Here is a 26,592-nt window from a genome sequence, read left to right as displayed (position 1 = left end):
CATGTTCGTTTCATTAATTTACTTTACAGTTTTAGAGCCTGTGTTCCTCCGGCTTGAAATCATGTGATTGATGATGTCACATGGCCCTGAGGATAGAATTCCTTTAAGGGTCGAAATCCTTCAACAGGCTGTGATTTACTCTAACTTCAGCCACCAGAGCGTGTCAGCGCACTGTTTAAGGGAAAGTAAAGGTCCCTGAGAGAGCTCTTCTTCTCTGCTTCATTGTCTACTACCAAACCTCAGAGTTGGAAATGTCGCCCCCTGTGGTCACAACTGTATTTATCCTCTTTCTATAACAAGAAGTTTACAATCAACATCTTTAACGTTTCCTGTGTTTTAACAAAACCAGTGTAAAATCGTTTAACGTCACTAAAAACTACTGAACATTTTATCTGAGGAAAATTAAATGAGGAAGTAAACATTTTGATTCATCTACATATTAATAACTTTATTTTGCAAGTTTCTGGAACGCCACAAAATGTAAAAAATAATCCCTGTGAAAGGAATGAAAACAATAATAACTGTAAAATACAGCAGGTACGTTTCAATGGTTTTAATAATTAATTAATCAGGTCCCACTGCAGCCCCCCCCCCCCCCCCCCCCCCCCTTATTCACATTATAGGTTTATTTATACATTCTTGCACCAATTCTTCCATGAGTTTGTTTAGTTATTTGCATCATTCACATACTGTATGTGTATAAAAGTATGAGACTTATCTAAGAACAGGTGATAAAAACATCAACTACTGCTTTAGCCAATAAAAACATGGCACACAGAGCTAGAAGCTGATTGGCTCATAGATTGGTCCTTTGTAGTGAGTGAGACATTAGAACCTATGAACAGAAGGCAGGTCAGGTGGTCCCCAACATGAGGTTCATGTCTCTATGGAGGAGGAGGGTCCACTAAGACTTGCCTGTGTTGGCCACAAATGGCACTGAGCCAAACAAGTCCTCTGGTGGGAGGAGCTTAGCAGCAGAGGCGGGATTAAGTCTGTGATTGGTTTCCTCTTTATCCAAAGGCTTTTCTATAAAGACGAGGACTAGAGTTAGATAGTGTCCTGTTAAACATGGAATTATTATTATTAATAAATATTAGGAAGTTAAAGTGCAATACGGTCCTGCAGCGTGAACAGATCAGTATCATATATATACATATATATATACACATATACATATATATATACACATATACATATATGTATATATATATACATATATATTTAACACATCCTTAGGTCTCAGATAAACCTCTGTCATTGCTCAAACCAAACTGATTCATGACTCAGCAAAACCTCCTTCAGATGACACGGCCTCAGGCTTCAAAATAAAAGACTCAATAATCTTAGGCTTTAAAACACAACATGGTGTTTTATTTTGAAGGAACCAGATGTACACATGACGAAGTGAGTTGAAAAGCTGTTCTTTCCTTTTATTTTTTAAAGTTCAGATCTATGGACGTATTGTTTGATTAATAAATACATAGTTAAATGAAACATTGATATACATATGTTGACCTTTAAAAATGAACAGAAAATAAAGACATATTAATGTCTAGGGATGAGAATCAAAAACTGCTTCTTTCTGAGAACTGGTTCCCAATAATCCAATTCCTAGGAATCGTTTGTTTGCTTGAATTTCAATTTCCTCTTACGTCACAAATACGTAACGATAAACTCCTCCCACCATACAGTTGTTCTTTCTCACACACACACACACACAGACACACACACACACACACACACACACACACACACACACACACACACACACACACACACACACACACACACACACACACACACACACACACACACACACACACACACACACACACACACACAGAACTGTAAATATTCTCAAATGTTTGCAGACATAACATGTCACATGTTGTAATAATAACAATAATAATAATAAATTATAAATTTTGTATATATTATGTCAGTAAATAATGTCTATAACACCTTTCACACACAGAGGTCACAAAGTGCTTTACATGTCATCATATTCACACACCAATGAGACAGAGCTGCCATACAAGGCGCTGGTCGACCACTGGGAGCAACTTGGGGTTCAGTGTGTTGCCCAAGGACACTTCAACACATAACAGACTGGGATCGAACCCCCAACCTCTCAATCAGAGGACAACCCCTCTACCACCTGATCCACAGTCTTATCAAATCCAATCCCTACTAATGACGTCATGTTTATTTACAGTTCCTTCTAAATAAAATGTCATGTTGTGTCTGATAACTTTTATTTTGAAGCCTGAGGCTGTGTCATCTGAAAGAGGTTTTGCTGAGTCATGAGTCAGTTTGGTCTGACCAATGACAAAGGTTTATCTGAGACCTGAGGATGTGTTAAACATCTAAACAGTAGAGCAAACATATCTGCATCTTTTGATTTCTACTGTTTTTTTATAAAAAGTAATAAATGATAAATATCACTCACTAGCTCTGAGCATGTCAAACTCCCTGTCAATCAGTTCCTCCTCAGTGAGTTTAGAGAAGTTGTCTTCTCCAAAAGGATTCCATCCTGACATGTCAGGAGCTTTAGAGGCGGAGCTACAGCGGCTCTGGGAGGAAACATTCCTACAACAATAAAACATTTATTACAGTCGACCTCCACATGAGAAATGAAACACAAGATTGTTTTAAACACATCAAAATAATATTTACACATACGTTCTACTGTATCAAACATTTTAAAAGTTGCTTATTGATTGATTGATTGATATATATGACGTAATTTACCGAGGATTAGTGTGTGAAGGGTTCCCAGGTGTGTGAGCCGTAGCAGCTGGTTGACATTGATCAGGAGTCGTTATTATTCCACCGATTGATGACGATACGTTAGAGGAACTCGGGGTCGTGTTAAAGTGGAGGGGGGAGGATAAACGTGGGAGGGGCTGAGCTGGAAGCTGCTGCTGCTGATGATGATGATGATGATGATGAGTAAACGCCTGTTGGTAGTGGTGCTGCTGGGACAGAAATAAATAGAAAATAAAGTCAAAACAAGAGCAAATAACTATTGATTTATTGGGATTAAGCTGTACAGTGGAGTTAATAATGATCAAAGAGTTCATTAAGATTAATAAACTTGGTTTATTGTTGGTTGAGGTTAACGTTCTTATTTTTGTTATTAAACCATTGGTTTAATAGATTTTATGACTTAACTATTTCTATAGCAGTTATTAAAACATTGCAATATTTGGAACGTAGATCTTAGCAATGATAAAGAGATTTATACTTTATGGAGATGAAAATGATACATTTATGTTGAAAGAGACTTTAGAAATAAGGGTTGTTTGGTATTATTTTAACTTAGAATTATTCACCAAATCCTCAGAAAATGTATATTTCTGTGAGTTCAGAATAAATGATAAAAATAAACAATCTCACCATTGCTGTGATCTGAGACTGATACACAGGTTGAATTATCATCTGCTGCTGATGGACAGCCTGTTGGTACTGGTGGGACAAATATATATATATATATATATATATATATATATATATGTGTATGTAGTGCTTTTAACATTTATCCAACAATACAGATAGTTTTACCTGTAGATAGAGCATGTGTTGTTGTTGTTGTTGTTGTTGTTGTTGTTGCTGTTGCTGTTGCTGTTGTTGTTGTTGTTGTTGTTGTTGTTGTTGTTGTTGTTGTTGTTGTTGTTGTAAAAGCAGATCTCCATGCTGGAGCTGGTGACTGATGGTCTGAGGGTGTGGAACTGGCTGCCCTGAACCAGGAGTGGGAGGGGCATAGGATAGAGTGGGAGGGGCATAGGATAGACACAAAGATCAATACATTAAATCATTAAGGCACCGTCAAGTAAACATTTTCAAAAGTGTCTGTTTTACTATTGAAATAAAAGTGGTTACATGTAATAAACAATCAGTGGAATCCATTAGTGAGATGTAAACATCAGTGTAGGTTTAGTTTATTAACAAACCACCTTTTTGTCCATTGTTGGCAGCTCCTGTGGCTCCTGTGGGTCCTGTGGGTCCACACATCTTAACAGTATTATTCATGTGTAGAACATTACTGTTACTGTTACCAGCCTTTGGTCTCTGTCTAGGAGCTATAGATGTTTCTGTTGGACCCACAGTGTCTGTTATTCTGGAAAAAACAACAAAGACGGTTCTGTTTGATCACTTTTTATAGTGATAAACACTTTTTGTTGCATAGCAACATCATTTTTATTAGCCTTTTATTTAAGACCATCTTCAAAAAGGTTTGAATGTCTTTGAATGAAGATACTGTAACAACTTTATATGATCAGTTACACAAAGTCTTTATCAGTGATCAATACCTGTGATCAGTTAAAGTCTTTATCAGTGATCAATACCTGTGATCAGTTAAAGTCTTTATCAGTGATCAATAGCTGTGATCAGTTAAAGTCTTTATCAGTGATCAATACCTGTGATCAGTTAAAGTCTTTATCAGTGATCAATACCTGTGATCAGTTAAAGTCTTTATCAGTGATCAATAGCTGTGATCATTTAGTCTTTATCAGTGATCAATACCTGTGATCAGTTAAAGTCTTTATCAGTGATCAATACCTGGCCTTACTGCTGCTTTTCTTAGCAGCGACCTCACTAGCAGTCAGAGGCTCCTGAAGTGATGTAGGAATGCTAGAGTTCTGAAAACAGGAAATCATAATTAATAGATTTGAATAAAAACAACATCATTTATATTTGATTCATTTTGAAACTTACAAACAGATTTGGAACTGGACAAACTTTTCCTGCTAATTTAAAGGAAACGTAGGAAACCTGGAAAATATCTGGTCTCTTCTCTGCGTCTGGTTCCAGCATGTACCCTAAAAATAATAACAATTAATGTACCCTAAAAATAATAACAATGAATGTACCCTAAAAATAATAACAATTAATGTACCCTAAAAATAATAACAATGAATGTACCCTAAAAATAATAACAATGAATGTACCCTAAAAATAATAACAATTAATGTACCCTAAAAATAATAACAATGAATGTACCCTAAAAATAATAACAATTAATGTACCCTAAAAATAATAACAATTAATGTACCCTAAAAATAATAACAATTAATGTACCCTAAAAATAATAACAAATGTACCCTAAAAAATAATAACAATGAATGTACCCTAAAAATAATAACAATTAATTGTACCCTAAAAATAATAACAATGAATGTACCCTAAAAATAATAACAATTAATGTACCCTAAAAATAATAACAATTAATGTACCCTAAAAATAATAACAATGAATGTACCCTAAAAATAATAACAATTAATGTACCCTAAAAATATAACATTAATGTACCCTAAAAAATAATAACAATTAATGTACCCTAAAAATAACAATTAATGTACCCTAAAAATAATAACAATTAATGTACCCTAAAAATAATAACAATGAATGTACACTAAAAATAATAACAATTAATGTACCCTAAAAATAATAACAATTAATGTACCCTAAAAATAATAACAATGAATGTACCCTAAAAAATAATACAATTAATGACCTAACTACCTAAAATATAACAATGAATGTAACCTAAAAATAATAACAATGATGTACCCTAAAAATAATAACAATGAATGTACCCTAAAAATAATACAATGAATGTAACCTAAAATAATAACAATGAATGTACCCTAAAAATAATAACAATTAATGTACCCTAAAAATAATAACAATGAATGTACCCTAAAAATAATAAACTGAATGTACCCTAAAATAATAACAATTAATGTAACCCTAAAAATAATAACAATTAATGTACCCTAAAAAATAATAACAATGAATGTACCCTAAAAATAATAACAATGAAGGTACCCTAAAAATAATAAAAATGAATGTACCCTAAAAATAATAACAATTAATGTAACCCTAAAATATATAACAATTAATGTACCCTAAAAATAATAACAATGAATGTACCCTAAAAATAATAACAATTAATGTACCCTAAAAAGTATAACAATGAATGTACCCTAAAAAATAATAACAATTAATGTACCACTAAAATAATAACAATTAATGTACCCTAAAAAATAATAACAATGATGTGAAAAAACCTGTGTACCCTAAAAATATAACATTAACTGTAACCCTAAAATGTACCCTAAAATAATAACAATTAATGTACCCTAAAAATAATAACAATGAATGTACCCTAAAAATAATAACAATGAATGTACCCTAAAAATAATAACAATGAATGTACCCTAAAAATAATAACAATGAATGTACCCTAAAAATAATAACAATTAATGTACCCTAAAAATAATAACAATGAATGTACCCTAAAAAATAATAACAATGAATGTACCCTAAAAATAATAACAATTAATGTACCCTAAAAATAATAACAATGAATGTACCCTAAAAATAATAACAATGAATGTACCCTAAAATAATAACAATGAATGTACCCTAAAAATAATAACAATGAATGTACCCTAAAAATAATAACAATGAATGTACCCTAAAATAATAACAATGAATGTACCCTAAAATAATAACAATTAATGTACCCTAAAAATAATAACAATGGAATGTACCCTAAAAATAATAACAATTAATGTACCCTAAAAATAATAACAATTAATGTACCCTAAAAATAATAACCAATTAATGTACCCTAAAAATAATAACAATAATGTACCTAAAACGATGTGTACCCTAAAAATAATAACAATTAATGTACCCTAAAAATAATAACAATGAATGTACCCTAAAAATAATAACAATTAATGTAACCTAAAAATAATAACAATGAATGTACCCTAAAAATAATAACAATGAATGTACCCCTAAAATAATAACAATTAATGTACCCTAAAAATAATAACAATGAATGTACCCTAAAATAATAACAATTAATGTACCCTAAAATAATAACAATTAATGTACCCTAAAAATAATAACAATGAATGTACCCTAAAAATAATAACAATGAATGTACCCTAAAAATAATAACAATGAATGTACCCTAAAAATAATAACAATGAATGTACCCTAAAAATAATAACAATGAATGTACCCTAAAAATAATAACAATTAATGTACCCTAAAAATAATAACAATTAATGTACCCTAAAAATAATAACAATGAATGTACCCTAAAAATAATAACAATTAATGTACCCTAAAAATAATAACAATGAATGTACCCTAAAAATAATAACAATGAATGTACCCTAAAAATAATAACAATGAATGTACCCTAAAAATAATAACAATGAATGTACCCTAAAAATAATAACAATTAATGTACCCTAAAAATAATAACAATTAATGTACCCTAAAAATAATAACAATTAATGTACCCTAAAAATAATAACAATGAATGTACCCTAAAAATAATAACAATGAATGTACCCTAAAAATAATAACAATGAATGTACCCTAAAAATAATAACAATGAATGTACCCTAAAAATAATAACAATGAATGTACCCTAAAAATAATAACAATTAATGTACCCTAAAAATAATAACAATGAATGTACCCTAAAAATAATAACAATGAATGTACCTAAAAATAATAACAATGAATGTACCCTAAAAATAATAACAATGAATGTACCCTAAAAATAATAACAATGAATGTACCCTACAAATAATAACAATGAATGTACCCTAAAAATAATAATTAATGTACCCTAAAAATAATAACAATTAATGTACCCTAAAAATAATAACAATTAATGTACCCTAAAAATAATAACAATTAATGTACCCTAAAAATAATAACAATTAATGTACCCTAAAAATAATAACAATTAATGTACCCTAAAAATAATAACAATTAATGTACCCTAAAAAATAATAACAATTAATGTACCCTAAAAATAATAACAATTAATGTACCCTAAAAATAATAACAATGAATGTACCCTAAAAATAATAACAATGAATGTACCCTAAAAATAATAACAATTAATGTACCCTAAAAATAATAACAATTAATGTACCCTAAAAATAATAACAATTAATGTACCCTAAAAATAATAACAATGAATGTACCCTAAAAATAATAACAATGAATGTACCCTAAAAATAATAACAATTAATGTACACTAAAAATAACAATTAATGTACCCTAAAAATAATAACAATTAATGTACCCTAAAATATAACAATGAATGTACCCTAAAAATAATAATAATGAATGTACCCTAAAAATAATAACAATGAATGTACCCTAAAAATAATAACAATTAATGTACCCTAAAAATAATAACAATGAATGTACCCTAAAAATAATAACAATGAATGTACCCTAAAAATAATAACAATGAATGTACCCTAAAAATAATAACAATTAATGTACCCTAAAAATAATAACAATGAATGTACCCTAAAAATAATAACAATTAATGTACCCTAAAAATAATAACAATGAATGTACCCTAAAAATAATAACAATTAATGTACCCTAAAAATAATAACAATTAATGTACCCTAAAAATAATAACAGTGAATGTACCCTAAAAATAATAACAATGAATGTACCCTAAAAATAATAACAATTAATGTACCCTAAAAATAACAACAATTAATGTACCCTAAAAATAATAACAATTAATGTACCCTAAAAATAACAATGAATGTACCCTAAAAATAATAACAATTAATGTACCCTAAAAATAATAACAATTAATGTACCCTAAAAATAATAATTAATGTACCCTAAAAATAACAATTAATGTACCCTAAAAATAATAATTAATGTACCCTAAAAATAACAATTAATGTACCCTAAAAATAATAACAATGAATGTACCCTAAAAATAATAACAATGAATGTACCCTAAAAATAATAACAATTAATGTACCCTAAAAATAATAACAATTAATGTACCCTAAAAATAATAACAATGAATGTACCCTAAAAATAATAATTAATGTACCCTAAAAATAATAACAATGAATGTAATAATAATAATAATAATAATAATAATAATAATAATAATAATAATAATAGCAACTTACTGATCAAACAGTGTAGCTTGGAGGAGAACCTGGAGTTATCAGGAACTATAAAGGTTCCATCACATATGGCCACCTGACTTTCTCCAAAAGGAAGAGAGAAAAAGCAGAGTTTGTACAACAAGCAGCCCAGAGCCTGTGGAGCAAACAAAGAAAACTAATTAAAGTCATCTAATTATTACTATCATTATTATTATTATTATTATTATTAATATCATAGAGTTAATAAATAACTCACTCAGTGCCATTGACAAGATAACTCTTTTTTTCATAGGGATTACTAGAAAACACCCTGGCGGAGGACTCTCATCAATATCTAAACTGTGGGGTGTTGTAGTGACCAACTGTGCCCTGAAGATGGCAGCAGTGTACCTTTAGATGAGAGATTAGCCACTGATCCTACCCAGAAAAGCAGGAAAAAGCAGGAACGAGTGAGATTATGGCGCTACAGAGTGATATTGTGACGTATCCAGCAGCTCACAGCTACACATACTAACACAGAACATGTGGACCTGAGTAGATTATTGATTATGTGTGTGTGTGTGTGTGTGGGGGGGGGGGGTACAAAATACCCCCAGCCTGTGAGCCAGATAGCAAAATAATAGGTGACATGTAGGAGGTAGCAGCGCCTTTGGATGAGAGATTATCCATGCTCAGCAGAGCTCAGAGGGAGAGGAGGAAAAGCGTTTATGAGACAGAGATTTGACGTTCACAGCAGTGCACACTTGACCAGAGCAGGTGTGGAACTCATGGATAATGTGGCAATTGTGAGAAAAAACCATAAAAAAAGCGGGAACGCAGTGACACTCTGCGTGTCAGGGAGGAAGAGGAAGTTACGTGTGTGCAGACTGACGGGAGAGAAAGTTGGAGGAACGCAAAAATACAGTAAGAAATCCATTGAACTCTGACCCAGATAAATAAATAATAATAATTTTATCATCAAAAGCCCTTTCTGTGTTTTTTTTTATATATAAGGAAACAATGTTCAGATGTTAGAGTTGTCATTAAGCATAAAAAATAGCTTTAAAGTCACTGACAGGGTTTTTTAGAAAAAGGCTTTTTTCTCAGCTTTTTGCTCTGAAACCGAAGATTTGTATAAAACTTGCTCTATTCAACGACTGATTACAAAAAAACAAAATGAGCCAGAAACAAATTCTTTTTTGATGAAAGTAGAGGCTGGTGTCAGATTTCAGTCATAGTAGAAAATATTCTGTTGGTCTTTAAAATCAGTCAAAATGCTCAAAAACAGATGGTACTGAATGAGTTAATAAACAAGCAGCTCAGAGCCTGTGGAGCAGACAAAGAAAACTAATTAAAGTCAGGCTTTACAGATCATCTAATTATTATTAATATTAATATTGTTATTATTACTATTATTATAGAGTTAATAATTAATAAACAAGCAGCCCAGAGCCAGACACAGGAAACAGTTAAAACTAATTAAAATCATGTTTTACAAATCATCTGATTATTATTAATATCACAGAGTTGATAAACCACACCAGAAATAAATATGTTATTAATACATATTTAAATGTATCAATGATTTAGTATCAGTTAGTGTAAATCATTAATTTTTATCATAATCAATGGTTGTTATAGTTCAGACCATATTAAGTCTTAATGTTTTCTGGTTTAGAATGGATAATAATATCTGATTTAAACACAATATCACAACAAATAGGCTTTAATTATTACTAATTACTACTAATTACTGCTTATTATTACTAATTAAAGCTAATAACCAAAATTCTAAATTGTCAAAAGCCCAGTTTAAGATCTAACAAATAATTATGAAAATATAACACATTCTGCCCTCCCTTCTTAATACTTTGCACCATAAAAAATAAAATGAATAAAAAGGACAAACCTTAGACAAACTGACCTCATAATAATATCAAAATTATATAAAACAACTGATCTATAAATAATCATTACTAGTTAATAGAATATCTAAAATGACTAGAATGGCCTTTGTATTAGTATTATGATTGTATTTTATCATTATGCTAAAAGCTCAGCTCAGAGAGTGATATTTATTATTAATATGAATATTGACGATAGTTCCAGGAGTGATCAGGTATATGAACTAGATCCTTACCCAGATATCAGCCTTGGTGGTGATGGCCTTTCCTGCATACAAGTTAATCATCTCTGGAGCTCTGTATGAAAGGGTCGTATACCTGGACAGAAATAAGATTTAAAACCTTTAAAATAACTATGTTTTGTCTGGGGGGACAAATCTGAGTGAGTTTAAAAATGTTATTAATAAATCATTATTATTCATTAGGCTTAGGGTCACTTTTCTTTACATTTACCACATTTTAATGAAGATTCAACCTTTGTTTTAAATGTAATTAAGTAACTAAAGCTTTTTTCTGCTGAAAACAAAATGTATTTGTTTATGAAGAAGTGTTGTTGATTGATTCTAGTCCAACTTTGACATTTCACTATTTCAACTTGGTATTTAATGTAGTTAAATGTCAGAGAGACTGCCCCCTATGGGTTGAAACCAGGATATAATCATAATCACATTTACTATTGGCTGAGATGGAGGCCAATGACGTTTTAAAGGCAGCTGCCCCGCCCCTTCCATATGCAGGGTTAACCCTAACCCCTGCAAATGTCACCTGAAGAGGGCGTGGCTTAACTGCTCCAGGAGCAACGAAGACCCCTGACTGCAGTTCGGGGCGGAGCTCAATGCGGCATGTTATTGTGCATTCTTATACAGTTAAAAATAATCAACCTCAAAATAATTACATTTTGCCATATAAATAATTGTATATGTTACATATGTCTATAGGCATACAAAACAGATATGGGTTATGGTTAGAGTGAGTCTAAACACGATTGGTTTATTGAAAGTTGAGCTCCGCCCCAAACAGCGGGCTGCAGTCATGGGTACTTCGTTGCTCCTAGAGCAGTTAAGCCACGCCCTCTTCAGGTGACAGTTGCTATAGTTTTTATGGAAGGGGCGGGGCAAACAGCGGTTTGCAGTCAGGGGCTTCTCAGACCAACGGCCATAAACAGCCAAAAACTCTGGTTTTAGTTACACTTTAAGTGGTTTTTTGATTACACAATATTAAAATGTCTGAAAACATAATTAAACAATACAGAATGTACTTCCTGAAATGGAAATTACCATATTAACATTATTATTATTATTATTTTAAACTATTACTATTTATTTATTTTATACAAAATCAAGCATGTTTTTTGATTAATGTCTATCTATACATTTTCTGTTCCACTTGTTCCTGTATTCAAGGATGGTCTAATGTCTAGCTTAACCTAAATTTAAATCAAGAAGGTCCAAAACAAATAATCTAATTTAATAAAAAGACTGTATGAAGCTTTACATATTTAACTGTTGTTATTAATCCACTTACTTCTTAATCTCATCTTCTACAGCAGTGACTCCATCTTTATGAGGAAGGACCACCCTGTGTGTAGCACTACCAAAGTCACACAGAACATAGTTCCCCTGGTCGTTCAGCAGGATGTTCTCAACCTACAGAGAATACACAAAAAACATTTATATTTAACAGCACCTATGCGCGCGCACACACACACACACGCACGCACACACACACTCGTGAACAAATCATGTTGTTTAAATACTAAATGTGTGGTGATATTTGTAATGTAGGTGAAAAACTAAAATATGTGTTATTAGCAGATGACACTAATATGCTTTGTACTGACGTGGACCTGCAGCAGCTCTTGAGGATGGTCACTATGGGGATGTTAAAAAATGGCTTTATCGCAATAAATTATCATTAAACCTAAATAAACTAATTTTATGATATTTGGAAATCAGAAAAAATATAAATGTAAAAGTAAATATAGACAATGTTAACATAAAAACAGTGAACAAAGTAAAATTTTTGGGTGTGATCTTGGACCACGGGATCTTCTGGAAGTCACACATTAAAGCTAGGGTTGGTAATTTTCTCCAGATACACTTTTTAAGTTTTTGGTTGAAATTGTCTTCATGTTCTGACAGAAATTAAGATCTTGTGTTCTCTGAAAAAAGGAACAAAGAAAATCCATCATCTGTAGCAGCTGTAAATCTGTAATAACTTCAACCAATAGAAAAAACAAACCTTTTTTTTTAACCAATCACGTCTCTCTGTCTCCCTGCTTGTTTTCAATCCCTCACATGCACGAGTTCACACTGAAAGCTCGTCACCACTGACAGAGTTAAAACAGAGTTTTTAGTCACGTTTTTAACATATATAATGATAAAGTTTATTTACTGCTGAATGAGACATGAGACAACGTTTCTACACAATACAAGTGATGAGCTGAGCTCCTCTTCTGCAGCAGCTGTGAGCATGCATGTGAGTGAGACAAAGCACAGAGGGGAAAAAGATGGGGAAAAAAAGCACAGAGGGGAGAGGGGGGTAAAGGCGGAGCCATCGGGGAAGCTACATTCAAAATTCTGCTAGCTTTTGAAAATCACCTACCCTACCTTGAACTACATTAAATTGAAGATGGTGAGGAGTATTTCTATTGCTAATCCTGGACAAAACAAGGCTCGTTCTTAATCAAAAAGCATTGTACACTCTTTATTATACCTTTGCTTTACTATATTTGATTTACTATCTAGAAGTTTAGGGAAATACATACATGACAAACATCCAACCGTTTTTATCATGCATAAAAGATCCATCAGACTGATAAATAACACATGATACAGAGAACACATACATGGATTATTGTTAAAAACACCAGATTTAAAACTCCACATCTCATCAAACTCAAAACTGTCCAAATGATTTATAAAGTAAAGGTTCACTTCCAAAAGGGTTGTAGAAAAGATTTTTAGAGAGAGAAGGGGAAAATAATTTAATACATTTAAATATACAATATGCTGGAACAACATATATAGTATAATAATATCAGGGGTTAAAATATGGAACTGTCTAAAGGATGAAATAAAACAAAGCACCAACATAAACCAGTTTAAAAAGCTCTTTAAATCATATATCGTTAGTAAGTATAAGAAAGAAGAGCAACAACTTTAACGAGGACAGCAATAATATATAATATGTATATCATGGTATAAATATATATACTTAAACATAATGAAATGTTTTTGTTAATTTATAAATTGCCACACTGAATTTAAATGATGGAATTTGTGTCGTGAATATGAAATACTATATTATTATTATGTACATGTCATATACATTCATGTGTATGTACGTATATGTGTGTACCTGTGTATATATGTTTGATGTATAAACTGTATATATAAAACTTGTGCAGAATATGTATTGAATGTATATAACTTATAATGTCAGTATAGATAAAAATCTGATGGTAGGTGGACATGTGGATGTTGATGTTATGCAAGTCTAGGTTGGCTTAAGAATGCTTGTTTTAGTTTAAATGTGTGTGTATTTTGTTGTGTATTTATGTATATACAGGTATGTATGCATTTGCTCAAATGTCAGTTATTTTGTTCTTTGTGAAATAGCTTGGAAGTAGCTAGTAGTGGGCTCCACGCAAGATCTCACCCCTTGGGGTCAAAATGATCACAAGGTGAACAAAAATCCCAGAACCACACGGGGGGACCTAGTGAATGACCTGCAGAGAGCTGGGACCAAAGTAACAAAAGCTACCATCAGTAACACACTACGCCACCAGGGACTCAAATCCTGCAGTACCAGACGTGTCCTCCTGCTTAAACCACTACATGTCCAGGCCCGTCTGAAGTTTGATAGAGAACATTTAGATGATCCAGAAGAGGATTGGGTGAAGGTCATATGGTCAGATGAAACTAAAATAGAACTTTTTGGTAAAAACTCTACTCGTGTTTGGAGGAGAAAGAACACCATACCTACTGTAAAGCATGGGGGCGGTAACATCATGCTTTGGGGCTGTTTCTCTGCAAAGGGACCAGGATGATTGATCCATGTAAAGGAAAGAATGAATGGGGACATGTATCGTGAGATTCTGAGTGAAAACCTCCTTCCATCAACAAGGACATTGAAGATGAAACGTGGCTGGTCTTTCAGCACCACAATGATCACAAACACATCGCCCTGGCAACGAAGGAGTGGCTTCGTAAGAAGCATTTCAAGGTCCTGGAGTGGCCTAGCCAGTCTCCAGATCTCAGCCCCATAGAAAATCTTTGGAGGGAGTTGAAAGTCCGTGTTGCTTAGCAACAGCACCAAAACATCACTGCTCTAGAGGAGATCTACATGGAGGAATGGACCAACATACCAGCAACAGTGTGTGAAAACCTTATGAAGACTTTCAGAAAACATTTGACCTCTGTCATTGTCAACAAAGGCTACATTATAAAGTATTGAGATGAACTTTTGTCATTGACCAAATACTTATTTTCTACCATAATTTACAAATTAATTCATTAAAAATCCTACAATGTGATTTTCTGGATTTTTTCTCATGTTGTCTCTCATAGTTGAGGTTTACCTATGATGAAAATTACAGGACTCTCATCTTTTTAAGTGGGAGAACTTGTACAATTGGTGGCTGACTGAAAAATGGCCCCAAACTCATCTTGTCTCTTCTCCTGTCTCTGCTAATGCTACAGGTTCACATGTTACACAGATTGTCTGATCCAATCCCAGTGGACGTTGGGCATAACGCAGCGTAAACAATTCAAACATACAATCTGTGCTGGACTGGGTAGAATTAAGCTGGTTTATGCTTGACGGATGCGGGACGTTGCAAGGTGCGCGCCTCAAAAATGAAGTCATTGCTCACCCCGCGCTAGAGGCATGTGCTGTTGCGTCGCCTGGTCGTGCACCTCCAGGATTTTGAAATTTGTCACGCGCAGTGCTCACTCATTTCAAAATGGTCGCCATGGAAGAAGACATGCTGAGCAGCTACGCTCATATCCGCATTAATATGACTCGTCGCTACAGAGTTATAAAGACCACCAGATGGCCCAGATACTGGGCAAGGATCACACTTTCTGTTGGAAAACCTGGAAGAACCTGAGGGACCGTTTTGTGAAAGCCAAAAAAAGAGCACATGGAAAAAGCGGCGACCCAGTGGAAGGAAGATGGTGTCCCCAATCCTGACTGAACTAGAGTGGCTGATGTTTTCACTGCTCATCAAAATTAGCCAATACACAGTAATTCCATTGTATTCAGCACCTTTTGTTTACATCAGTGCATCTTATTATCTTACCTTTTTTTAAATACATTTAGAGTGAAGACCCAGAATGGATCAAGTGGAACTGCAGCAGAAAACACAGTCTTTTTGGTTTTTTGTAAATAAAATGTTTGTAAGAATTGACAAAGTGCAGATTCCTGAGGTGTAATATGAAGTTCACTGGGTGATTTTATAGGAAATCAAAACCCATCCAAAGAACTCCTAAATATCAGTAGTGCATTCTGTTTGTAACATGATGCTTCTTTGTTTTAAAGAGGACATATCATGGTTTTAAATCCTTCCTTTTTACATATAAATCATACAGTTGTGGTCTATATAAAGAAAAACTGCAATGCTTGGGTCTGAATTCCTCATTATTATAGCTCCACCCCTTTTCTACCCTTTTCTGATGTGCTTCTAAGAGCAACTCGTTTTGGTGCTGTCTCTTTAAATGTAAATGAGATTTACAAAATGTCAACAACGTTAGACTTGTCCATCCAGCCTTACATGTTCCAGCCAGAGTCTGACCCAGTGGAGCGAGATGAAAATGAAGATGATGAACCTGCAGAACCCTAACAAGTGAGCTAACACAAGCACCGAGCTAACGCTAGCGCCAAGCTAACGTCACGAAATGCATTTAATACAGTCTTTTCAAAGACAAAAACGTCAAAATGAAATGACTAATGAAAACTTTAGACTTAAATTAAATCACGTAGGCCATATCATCAAGGATCTAAAACGAGCACACAGCGCTAACATATGAAGACGGTGCAACTGCTAATGCTAACAAAACAATGACAGGGACGTCTTATCATCACTTTTTAGCGTTATTTACAGCTTACCGAAGTGCTCTGTTCATCGTCTCCAAAGATAGAAGGAATTGAACCCTCAATCAGACAAAGTCTTTCTGTAAATCCTTCTTTATACTGGTGGAGGTTGATGAAGCAGTCATCATTGAAGTGCTTCACACACACAAAAATGACCTTATCCACAGATGTGGTACATTTCTATAAAAAATAAAACTCAACCAGACACTTTGAAAAGGTTCTGATGCTGGGAGACGGTGTAATGAAGCGTGTGGGTTACTACATCCAACAACCCAACATTTTGACTTATCCTCTCGTAACTTCTGCATCCTGGAGCTTGGACTACAAAATAAAAGCCAGAAATAAAAATGGTGGATTGCTCGAAGTGTTGGGCCTGGAGTTGATGAACTAATGTGGCAGTTCTGCTGCAAATACTGTGATGTTATTGTTCAAAAAACATAATAGAGAATAGAAAAATATAAACAGATTGAAAAATATGACCAAAACAGAATATAAAGATATCTACGGAGCACCTGAAGAGACTAATTTGAACTTTTCTGTACTTCTAAGCACTATAAATATACAACAAAATGCATTTAAGGGCTAAAAAAGTGGATTTGGCATGATATGTCCCCTTTAATGCTTTATTTTTTTAATGACTTTGCTTGTTTCTTAGTTTAGTAGTTGTGTGCTGTGCTGTTTGTGTTTTAATAAAAAAAATAATAATCAATGGAAACAGTGTACTGAAGTTTGATGATTTTATTAATCAGGACATTAGTTTAAACACCATCTCCTAGTCACTGTGTCCTACCAGGGCACCACACCTTGTGGTGTCATGAAATAAGATTTCAGATCTCGTCTCACTGCAAAAGCAGCCCTGGTCGCTCTTCCTGTTGATAGTCGTCCTGTTCCCTGGAGACTGCCATCTTTCTCCACCTGCCTCCTCCATTCACCTGATGCTGCAGAGTCAGATTAGCTGGAATGTATCTAGATGCAGGTGAGGGTGCTGCATCTGTGTGGGTCACCATGTTGTGTAGGGCCACGCAGGCTTTCACAACATCCACCGTCTTGTCAGAGTGGAATTCAATGGGACGACAGTAGCCTGAAGCTGTTCTCAATCACTGGTCAGGATGATGAGTGCCGGTACTTGTACACTTTATGTGCATCATCAAAGATGACACCTGGAAAAAATAAGTAAAACATGTAAATATACACATTAACACAAATACTTTCAAACTATTTATTAATTACATTAAAATAAATTCACTACCTGTAGCAACGCATCAGGTTCACATGAAGTGGAAATGCTGCATCTCCATTGCAGGTGGCGATAGTTCAAGACCCCCCTGCAAAGGTCTTCAACCAAAGTGATTGTCCTTAAAAACTCTCCCATCACTCGCTCGACCATACGAGCCAATGTCCACCATGGTGAAACGGTATTTTGCATCACAGATTGTCAACAACGTAATCGAATCCTTGCGTGCTGCAAAAATGGCTCAATGTGATGCAGCGGGTCGTCAAAGCGGTGCGCGGACATCCGAAAGTAGCTGAAGTGCATTTCTTCACAGATGCCTCGTTTCATGTAACGGTTAGGGTCTTCTTTGATAACGGGGCTTTTGTCTGGTTAATAACCACAAACATAACAATTCCTGCTCCCTCCTCCGTGTCTGACTTGCTGCCGCCATCGTTGTTTGTTTACTTCCGTCCGCGGGCTTTCCTTCTTTAGTACAGAGCCGTACTGCTACTACTTCCTGTAGAATTTCCTCTACCGCCCCCCGTCTTAGCTGCGGGTTTTGCAATGGCGAATGTGCAGAGTATACACACCAATGCACTCCTGTGGAGTGCGAGTGCGGTCCGTAAATGGAGCCAGGTGAAGTATAACCAGCCCTTTATCCTCTCAGTAGTAGCACAAACTCATGGTATTTTATTAACAGTAACAACAGTAAATATGGTATTGACAACCTCTATAATATTATATATAGTTTATAGTGAATGAACCACATTAATGAGTGCTTACCTTCAGGTCTCTGTGTATAACAGGTGTTTTACACTGGTGTAAACGTGCAACAGCTTCACAGGTATCACAGAACACATGGAGAACCTCTGCCTCACTGAAGCCAGTATTCAACCTCTGGTTCATCAGCTTCACCACCTGCCCAGCTGCAAACACATGTGGAACATACAGAGAAGAGATGGAAAAGCTCCAAAATCTGAGGTTTGACCAGGAGGAGGGCGTAACTAATTTAAATAATTAATAATACTCGATGGCCATTTAAAAAGTAAAAAACGACACTATGTAAAAGAACATAAAAATATTATGTCATATTTCAGCTTTAATTTTCAGTTACTGAAATAAATCAAATTATGCATTAATGTAATAATAGTGATCTATTAAATACAAATTACGTTTCTTGTTTAAAGAGTTTGTTTGAACCAGAAGAAACGACAACATTTTGGCCCCAAATTAAGCAAAAAATAATCATAATAATAATATCTCTCAGTCAATATGTCTATGACCATAAATTATTAAAGACAAAAAGCTAAAGGTCCCAATAAAGGTGGTCTTAATTAAATAATAAACATACCTTTACAGAACTCCATGAGGATCAGAACCTCCCACACACTGTCAGCCACAGCATTGATGATAGAATCCAGATATCTAACAATGTTTTTATGACCAGACAATTCTTTCTGTAGTGGAACACAAACATGGAGAGAATACATAAAAACATTAACATATATATAGATATATATATATATATATATATATATATATATATATATATATATATATAAAATCTGCATTTAAGTAAACGACTCTATTCAATAAATAAAGTAAATACATGTTTATGACTGTCAAACTCACCTGGTCATGGGACCAACAGAGTACACGCCTAAACATCTGTACTACTACCCAAACATCTGTATTACTACCCAAACATCTGTACTACTACCCAAACATCTGTACTACTACCCAAACATATGTACTACTACCTAAACATCTGTACTACTACCCAAACATCTGTATTACTACCCAAACATCTGTACTACTACCCAAACATATGTACTACTACCTAAACATCTGTACTACTACCCAAACATCTGTATTACTACCCAAACATCTGTACTACTACCCAAACATCTGTACTACTACCCAAACATATGTACTACTACCCAAACATCTGTATTACTACCCAAACATCTGTACTACTACCCAAACATCTGTATTACTACCCAAACATATGTACTACTACCCAAACATATGTACTACTACCCAAACATCTGTACTACTACCCAAACATCTGTACTACTACCCAAACATCTGTACTACTACCCAAACATCTGTACTACTACCCAAACATCTGTACTACTACCCAAACATCTGTACTACTACCCAAACATCTGTACTACTACCCAAACATATGTACTACTACCCAAACATCTGTATTACTACCCAAACATCTGTACTACTACCCAAACATCTGTACTACTACCCAAACATCTGTATTACTACCCAAACATCTGTACTACTACCCAAACATCTGTACTACTACCCAAACATATGTACTACTACCTAAACATCTGTACTACTACCTAAACATATGTACTACTACCTAAACATATGTACTACTACCTAAACATCTGTACTACTACCCAAACATATGTACTACTACCCAAACATCTGTATTACTACCCAAACATCTGTACTACTACCCAAACATATGTACTACTACCCAAACATATGTACTACTACCCAAACATATGTACTACTACCCAAACATCTGTACAACTACCCAAACATATGTACTACTACCCAAACATCTGTACTACTACCCAAACATCTGTACTACTACCCAAACATCTGTACTACTACCCAAACATATGTACTACTACCCAAACATCTGTACTACTACCCAAACATCTGTACTACTACCCAAACATCTGTACTACTACCCAAACATCTGTATTACTACCCAAACATCTGTATTACTACCCAAACATCTGTACTACTACCCAAACATATGTACTACTACCCAAACATATGTACTACTACCCAAACATCTGTATTACTAACCAAACATCTGTACTACTACCCAAACATCTGTATTACTACCCAAACATCTGTACTACTACCCAAACATCTGTATTACTACCCAAACATCTGTACTACTACCAAAACATCTGTATTACTACCCAAACATCTGTACTACTACCCAAACATCTGTACTACTACCCAAACATATGTACTACTACCCAAACATCTGTATTACTACCCAAACATCTGTACTACTACCTAAACATCTGTATTACTACCCAAACATCTGTATTACTACCCAAACATCTGTACTACTACCTAAACATCTGTATTACTACCCAAACATCTGTACTACTACCCAAACATCTGTATTACTACCCAAACATCTGTAATACTACCTAAACATCTGGAATACTATAACTGTGTATATATGGAAGTTTGCTTTAATTCGTTAAAATACCAGAACAAATTCATCTAATTTTAACGTTGCTCAGCAAAACTGGAAAATCTAAATCTTAGAATGACATTTTTTTATTATCTGAAAGGATTATTAATAATACAATTAATATTAGAAAATCAACTAAATAATATTATGTAATATTATATAATATTAGGGTTAATCATGAATATTATATCGATACAATATTTCTCAAACTTATTACGAGCGGCCGTTGCAGACAAAGTCTAATCTGTAATAATAACATCTACAGACCATGAAGACGACATTAGACGTTAGACGTTAACATAACCACGAGGTACGAAGCCCCTAAACCCTGCAGGATGACTTGATAATAATGTATCATGTTTTTCTGCAGTCAGTGTCTTCTCCTCGTTCTTCTCTCTCTGCTCTGTTTCAGGTGAAGCTGATGATGTCACTTCCTGATCTGTGGTTCACGTCTCAACTAGTCTGGAACACTCTGATGTTCTATCTCTCTATCATGTTCTGTTGGTCCTTCTGTCTACTAACCACAACCAGTCCACGCAGATGGCTGCCACCTCTGAACCTGGTTCTAACAGAGATTTATTCCTGTTATAGGAGTTGTTTCTTCTCACTGTCACTAAATGTTTGTTCATGTGGATCTTGTTGGTTTTTTTTCTTTCCTTTTATGAATTTTATATTTTAATAAGTGCAGTGAGATGACTGCTGTAAATTGCACTATACAAATAAAGTCGAATTGAAACTAATATTTTGTGTTTCATCACAGGTCATAAACAACAATAAAAAGAAAAAGAACATGTGATTAAATCTGTTCCTATCTATTATAGATCTGTGAGTTTGTTAAACAGCACCTCCTGCTGGTGTCTTTACACATATACAGCTACATGCTGTGTCATGGGTTCTAATGTCAGATTGTGACGTGACCCTCTTTACCCTCCATTGTTGTAGTTCTTTTAATAAACTACATACAACAGAGGCCTGCTGCTGCCCCCCACTGGTCACAAAAGGAATTGTGTGTGTGGACCAAAAACCGCTATAACAGGGATGTAGATATAGAAAGAAAATATAAGGGCCAGCTATATATATATATATATATATATATATATATATATATATATATATATATATATATACAATATATACACATACATACAGTATGTACACACATATACAGTGTGTGTATATATATTAATATATATAGTATATACACATACATACAGTATGTACACACATATACAATGTGTGTATATATACAGTACATAATTTTAAATAAATAACTATTTAATAAAGTACTAGTGCATCAAATATATTAAAGAAAACTAAATCAAATACTTACACTAAACTATTTTATATTGGAATGAACTAAATCAAGTTTAACCTTTAAAGTTCTACTTACTTTTTGATAAGCTGACTTAAAAACTTTTAATTTGTAATAAAAGTGTTTATCTCTTACCATAATCATGATTTCTCTTTTATAGATGTTCAGGTCAGGAACGTTGTTGACGTACATCCTCTTCAGAGCACAGCGAACACCACTGTGCGTACGAGCCAGAAACACCACTGAGAATCCTCCTAAACACATAGTGATGATGTCATCATTAAGTTTATTTATATCTATAAACATCATTATTCATAGTCTCTATATAACTATAAAACAGGTGCATCCCTCAATAACCACTCAGACTTTGATCAAAGACACAGTTTGTATCAAGATTACAATTAATTAATCATATTTCAATCTTAAAAATTCATTTATTAAAGGTTTATTTGTTAGGAATAGATTTATTAAATATAGACATCTGTATCATAGACTTTCTCCCTAAAGTCCTTCTATCCTCAGGGTTTGTGTCTCTTCAACAGTCTGTGATTTACTCTCTAACTTCAGCTACCAGAGCGTGTCAGAGCACTGTTTAAGGGAGAGTAAAGGTCCCTTAGGAGAGCTCTTCTTCTCTGCTTCATCGTCTACTAGCAAACCTCAGAGTTGGAAGTGTATGGTGGATAATAATGTGTTTGTTAGACATAGATCTACTAATAAAGACATTTAGAAGGTTTTAGGACACATTTGTTAAAACAATACATTTATTATAGCTTTGCAGCTCAACATTTTCTAAATTTTAAACATTCATAACATCTCATCAGTTCTGTTAGAAACTAAATAAATACTGGATCACATGATACTGTGGGATAATATGACTTTGCTGATTTACACAACACTTTCATTCTATGTGTAGATAGTATGTACAATGTATACATAATATGGGAAACAAACCCATAAGCTACTGTATTTCAGTAGTGAGCAGAGTGCACACAGTCAAAGATCAAATAAAAACAGGTCTTTCAACACTTGTTTTCACTGTGACGAAGGAAAAAGGAAATTGCTCAACAAACATGTGAATGAGGAAGTTATTGTTATTCATCTACAGTAGGAACGTTTACTTCTTCTGGTATTTTATTCTTTTTACAATAAAACTTTTCTGATTCAGATTCTAAAAATAATGATTCACATGAAGCAGAACAATAGACAAACTTTATAAATCTGACTTTCATTTACTTTTCTGTAGCTTTGTCACATATTATAAACAATATATATATTTTTTTCTGTATTTTTAACTGCTGCACTTTAACATTTGATTTGTATGCAGGTGATTAATTTAATTTAGCTTTTGATTTATTATGAAATATGATGTTACTTGTTCTGTTAGTTCAAGACATTTGAAAATGATGAGCAGGTGAAAGTTGACCTTAGTTTAAAGTGGGAAATAACCACTGCTGTAATTAAATGATCTCCTCATTCTACTTTATTATTATTATTTATTGATTAGACTCAGTGTTGGTGAATGTGTGATAACAACACACAGAGAGGGACACAATCATAGGTCTATATAATAATCATAATGTGTGTAATAACATAGATAGGGATGTAAACCCATGTCCTTACCCTCTGCTATGAGCTCCTCCACGGTGACCTGGTACCGACCCACTGAGAACACTTTACCAAAGTAGCAGCTCAGTCCAGAACTGGAGCTGGACCCAGATACTGGTCCTGGACCACAGCTTTCTGACCTCGGCATTCTGGAGAACTTCTTCATCCTCTGTTTATTTAGTTACTAACTATGTGCAGATGTTTTCACCATCAAATCTATATGAAAGTCTGCTCAGTGTTCTATCTAATGTAGTCTCATGTGTTTCTACTGAACATTCTGATGTAAATGTCTATGATAGGACAGTGATATACAGTTAAACTACAGTATATATGGTTAGCATTAGCTGCTGCTAAGACACACTGAGCTAGCTGTAGTTAGCATTAACACACAAAGCTAATCTGAACTGTTAACTTGATAAATGACAGTTTAATTACATACACAACAAGCTGTCCTATGTAGCATTGTGGCTAACTAGTGCTAGCCATATGGTTTCCCCTCCAGCTGAGCTAAGCTAACGGCTACTATCAACGCTATTGATCAGGGATCAGAAATATTGATCATTTCCAGCGATTTAACGGCTCTTTGTGGGATCTCCGATGTATAATGTTGGACACAAAATGAGTCAAAATCATCCGATTCGCAAAAAGGCGTTGGAGGAAGTGGGCGTGTTCTTCTTCTTCTTCTTCTGGATTCTTTTTCTTCTTCGTTTATTGTTTTATTGGCAGTTGGAAAAACAACAATAAGGTGAATTACCGCCACCACCTGGAATGGAGTGTGGAGCAGAATAATGACTATTCCTCTCTCTGAAAAAGATCAATTATTAACTATTAAACAACTCACAATTATAAGGAAATGAAACACAAACCTATAATAATAATAATAATAATAATAATAATCTATAACATACATTTCCTGAGTTCTGGTGTAAATAATCAATGATGTCAAATGGTAATTTTGTCCATTTCTGAAATGTGTACACCAGGGTTTATAGAAACTGTTTTTTATTAAAAAGAAGAAATAAGAAAGATCATAAAAAGGACCAAAAAAAATAAATGAAATTGTGTTCAGAACCAAAGAATGTTTGACCAGAGACAAGCTCTGATGTAAATTTTCTGTGTTCAAAACAGGGGACGAGACTTTGATAAGCAAATGCTTCTCTCGTCTCCTTTTTCGGCATGTAAAAAAAAAAAGACTTCTGTGAATGCAACCATGTCAAAAATAAACTGAATAAAATAAATAAATAAATAAATAAAAGCTTTTTCTTCATGTTTATTTGATTCCTATTAAAGACACTTTGATCATAATGACTGCATATAGACTACAAAGTATGGTTTTTTAACATGTCTATGAGAGAAGACATGAGGGGAGGAGAAACAGGAGGAGTGAAAGTTGGGGTGGGAGGTTAGTGACTGAGGGAGGGAGAGATGGTGGTCATTGTAACATGTGCAGCGTTTGTCTCTGAGGGAGCAGAACAGGAGAAGGTTGTGTCCATGGTGGTATTGTGTGGAGTTAGTGGGTGAGTGAGAGACAACAGAGATGGTTGAGGAGAGGGTGACTGTGGTTGTGGTAGATCAGCCTGTGTGGGGTATAGATGTGGATAGTATAGAGAGGTACAGAAGGACAATGGAGAGTCAGGTTGTGATTGGTGGAAATGAAAAGCTATAATTGGAGGTGATTTTAATGTAATTGTTAGAAGAAGGTACGAGAGAGAAGGAGTGAATGGGAGGTATGGGATAGACTGGTGTGGAGAACATGACTTAGTGAATATGAGGTGTTAGAGGAGAGGGACGTGGTTCAATGTGATGTATGAAGGTGGTATGAGTTGATGCTTTTATTATGACACTGGATGGTGTGAAAAATGAGAACGGATGAAGAGTAGATGTTGTTGGACCACTAACAGAAAGACTGTGAGGGTGAATGGGAGGAGATGGAGAGTACCAGGAAGGAGACAAAGGAGAGTACCAGAGATCAGATGGAGATGTTGAAAGAGCAGGAGAAGAGTGAAGAGGATGAGGAGAGAACAGGAGAACTGATGGAAGAGGAGAATGTTTGAGGAGATGGAAGGAATGAGAAGTACTGTCTAAGGTGATGATGGAGGCAGTTAAAGAAGTGTGTGGAGTACATGAAAAACGGGGTGCAAAACCCATGGATGATTGGACATGAAGAGGAGATGAATGTGATGATGGAGAGAAGAAGAGTGGTGGAGAGAAAGAGGAATGAGAAGGTACAACTGGTGGGTAACAGAAGAAAGCTGAGACAG

At 34.1% G+C, this 26,592-nt stretch overlaps 1 protein-coding gene across 5 annotated transcripts; it reads right to left on the bottom strand.

The window, feature by feature from the left end:
• Positions 1-628: 628 nt before the first annotated feature.
• LOC114458841 (BMP-2-inducible protein kinase-like) lies at positions 629-25,003 on the bottom strand. 5 transcript variants are annotated; one of them, XM_028441216.1, is made up of 15 exons: positions 24,347-25,003; positions 22,862-22,980; positions 19,519-19,624; positions 18,951-19,093; positions 12,383-12,504; positions 11,095-11,176; positions 8,997-9,129; positions 4,720-4,823; positions 4,564-4,643; positions 3,957-4,120; positions 3,565-3,740; positions 3,400-3,468; positions 2,752-2,978; positions 2,450-2,589; positions 629-1,026 (listed from the first exon to the last, which is right to left on the bottom strand). In XM_028441216.1, exons 1-15 carry the CDS (start codon positions 24,495-24,497, stop codon positions 905-907), a joined length of 1,938 nt encoding a protein of 645 aa, XP_028297017.1. In that variant the 5' UTR covers positions 24,498-25,003; the 3' UTR covers positions 629-904. The 5 variants fall into 5 exon arrangements, with proteins under 5 accessions (XP_028297017.1, XP_028297018.1, XP_028297019.1 ...); XM_028441217.1 differs by having other exon boundaries at positions 2,752-2,975; XM_028441218.1 differs by having other exon boundaries at positions 3,565-3,731.
• Positions 25,004-26,592: the final 1,589 nt, after the last annotated feature.

This window comes from Gouania willdenowi, unplaced genomic scaffold, assembly GCF_900634775.1.
Source record: "Gouania willdenowi unplaced genomic scaffold, fGouWil2.1 scaffold_196_arrow_ctg1, whole genome shotgun sequence".
Taxonomy (NCBI): Eukaryota; Metazoa; Chordata; class Actinopteri; order Blenniiformes; family Gobiesocidae; genus Gouania; species Gouania willdenowi.
The sequence above is the reverse complement of the archived record's forward strand: the minus strand, read 5'-3'. Positions and strand labels throughout refer to the sequence as shown.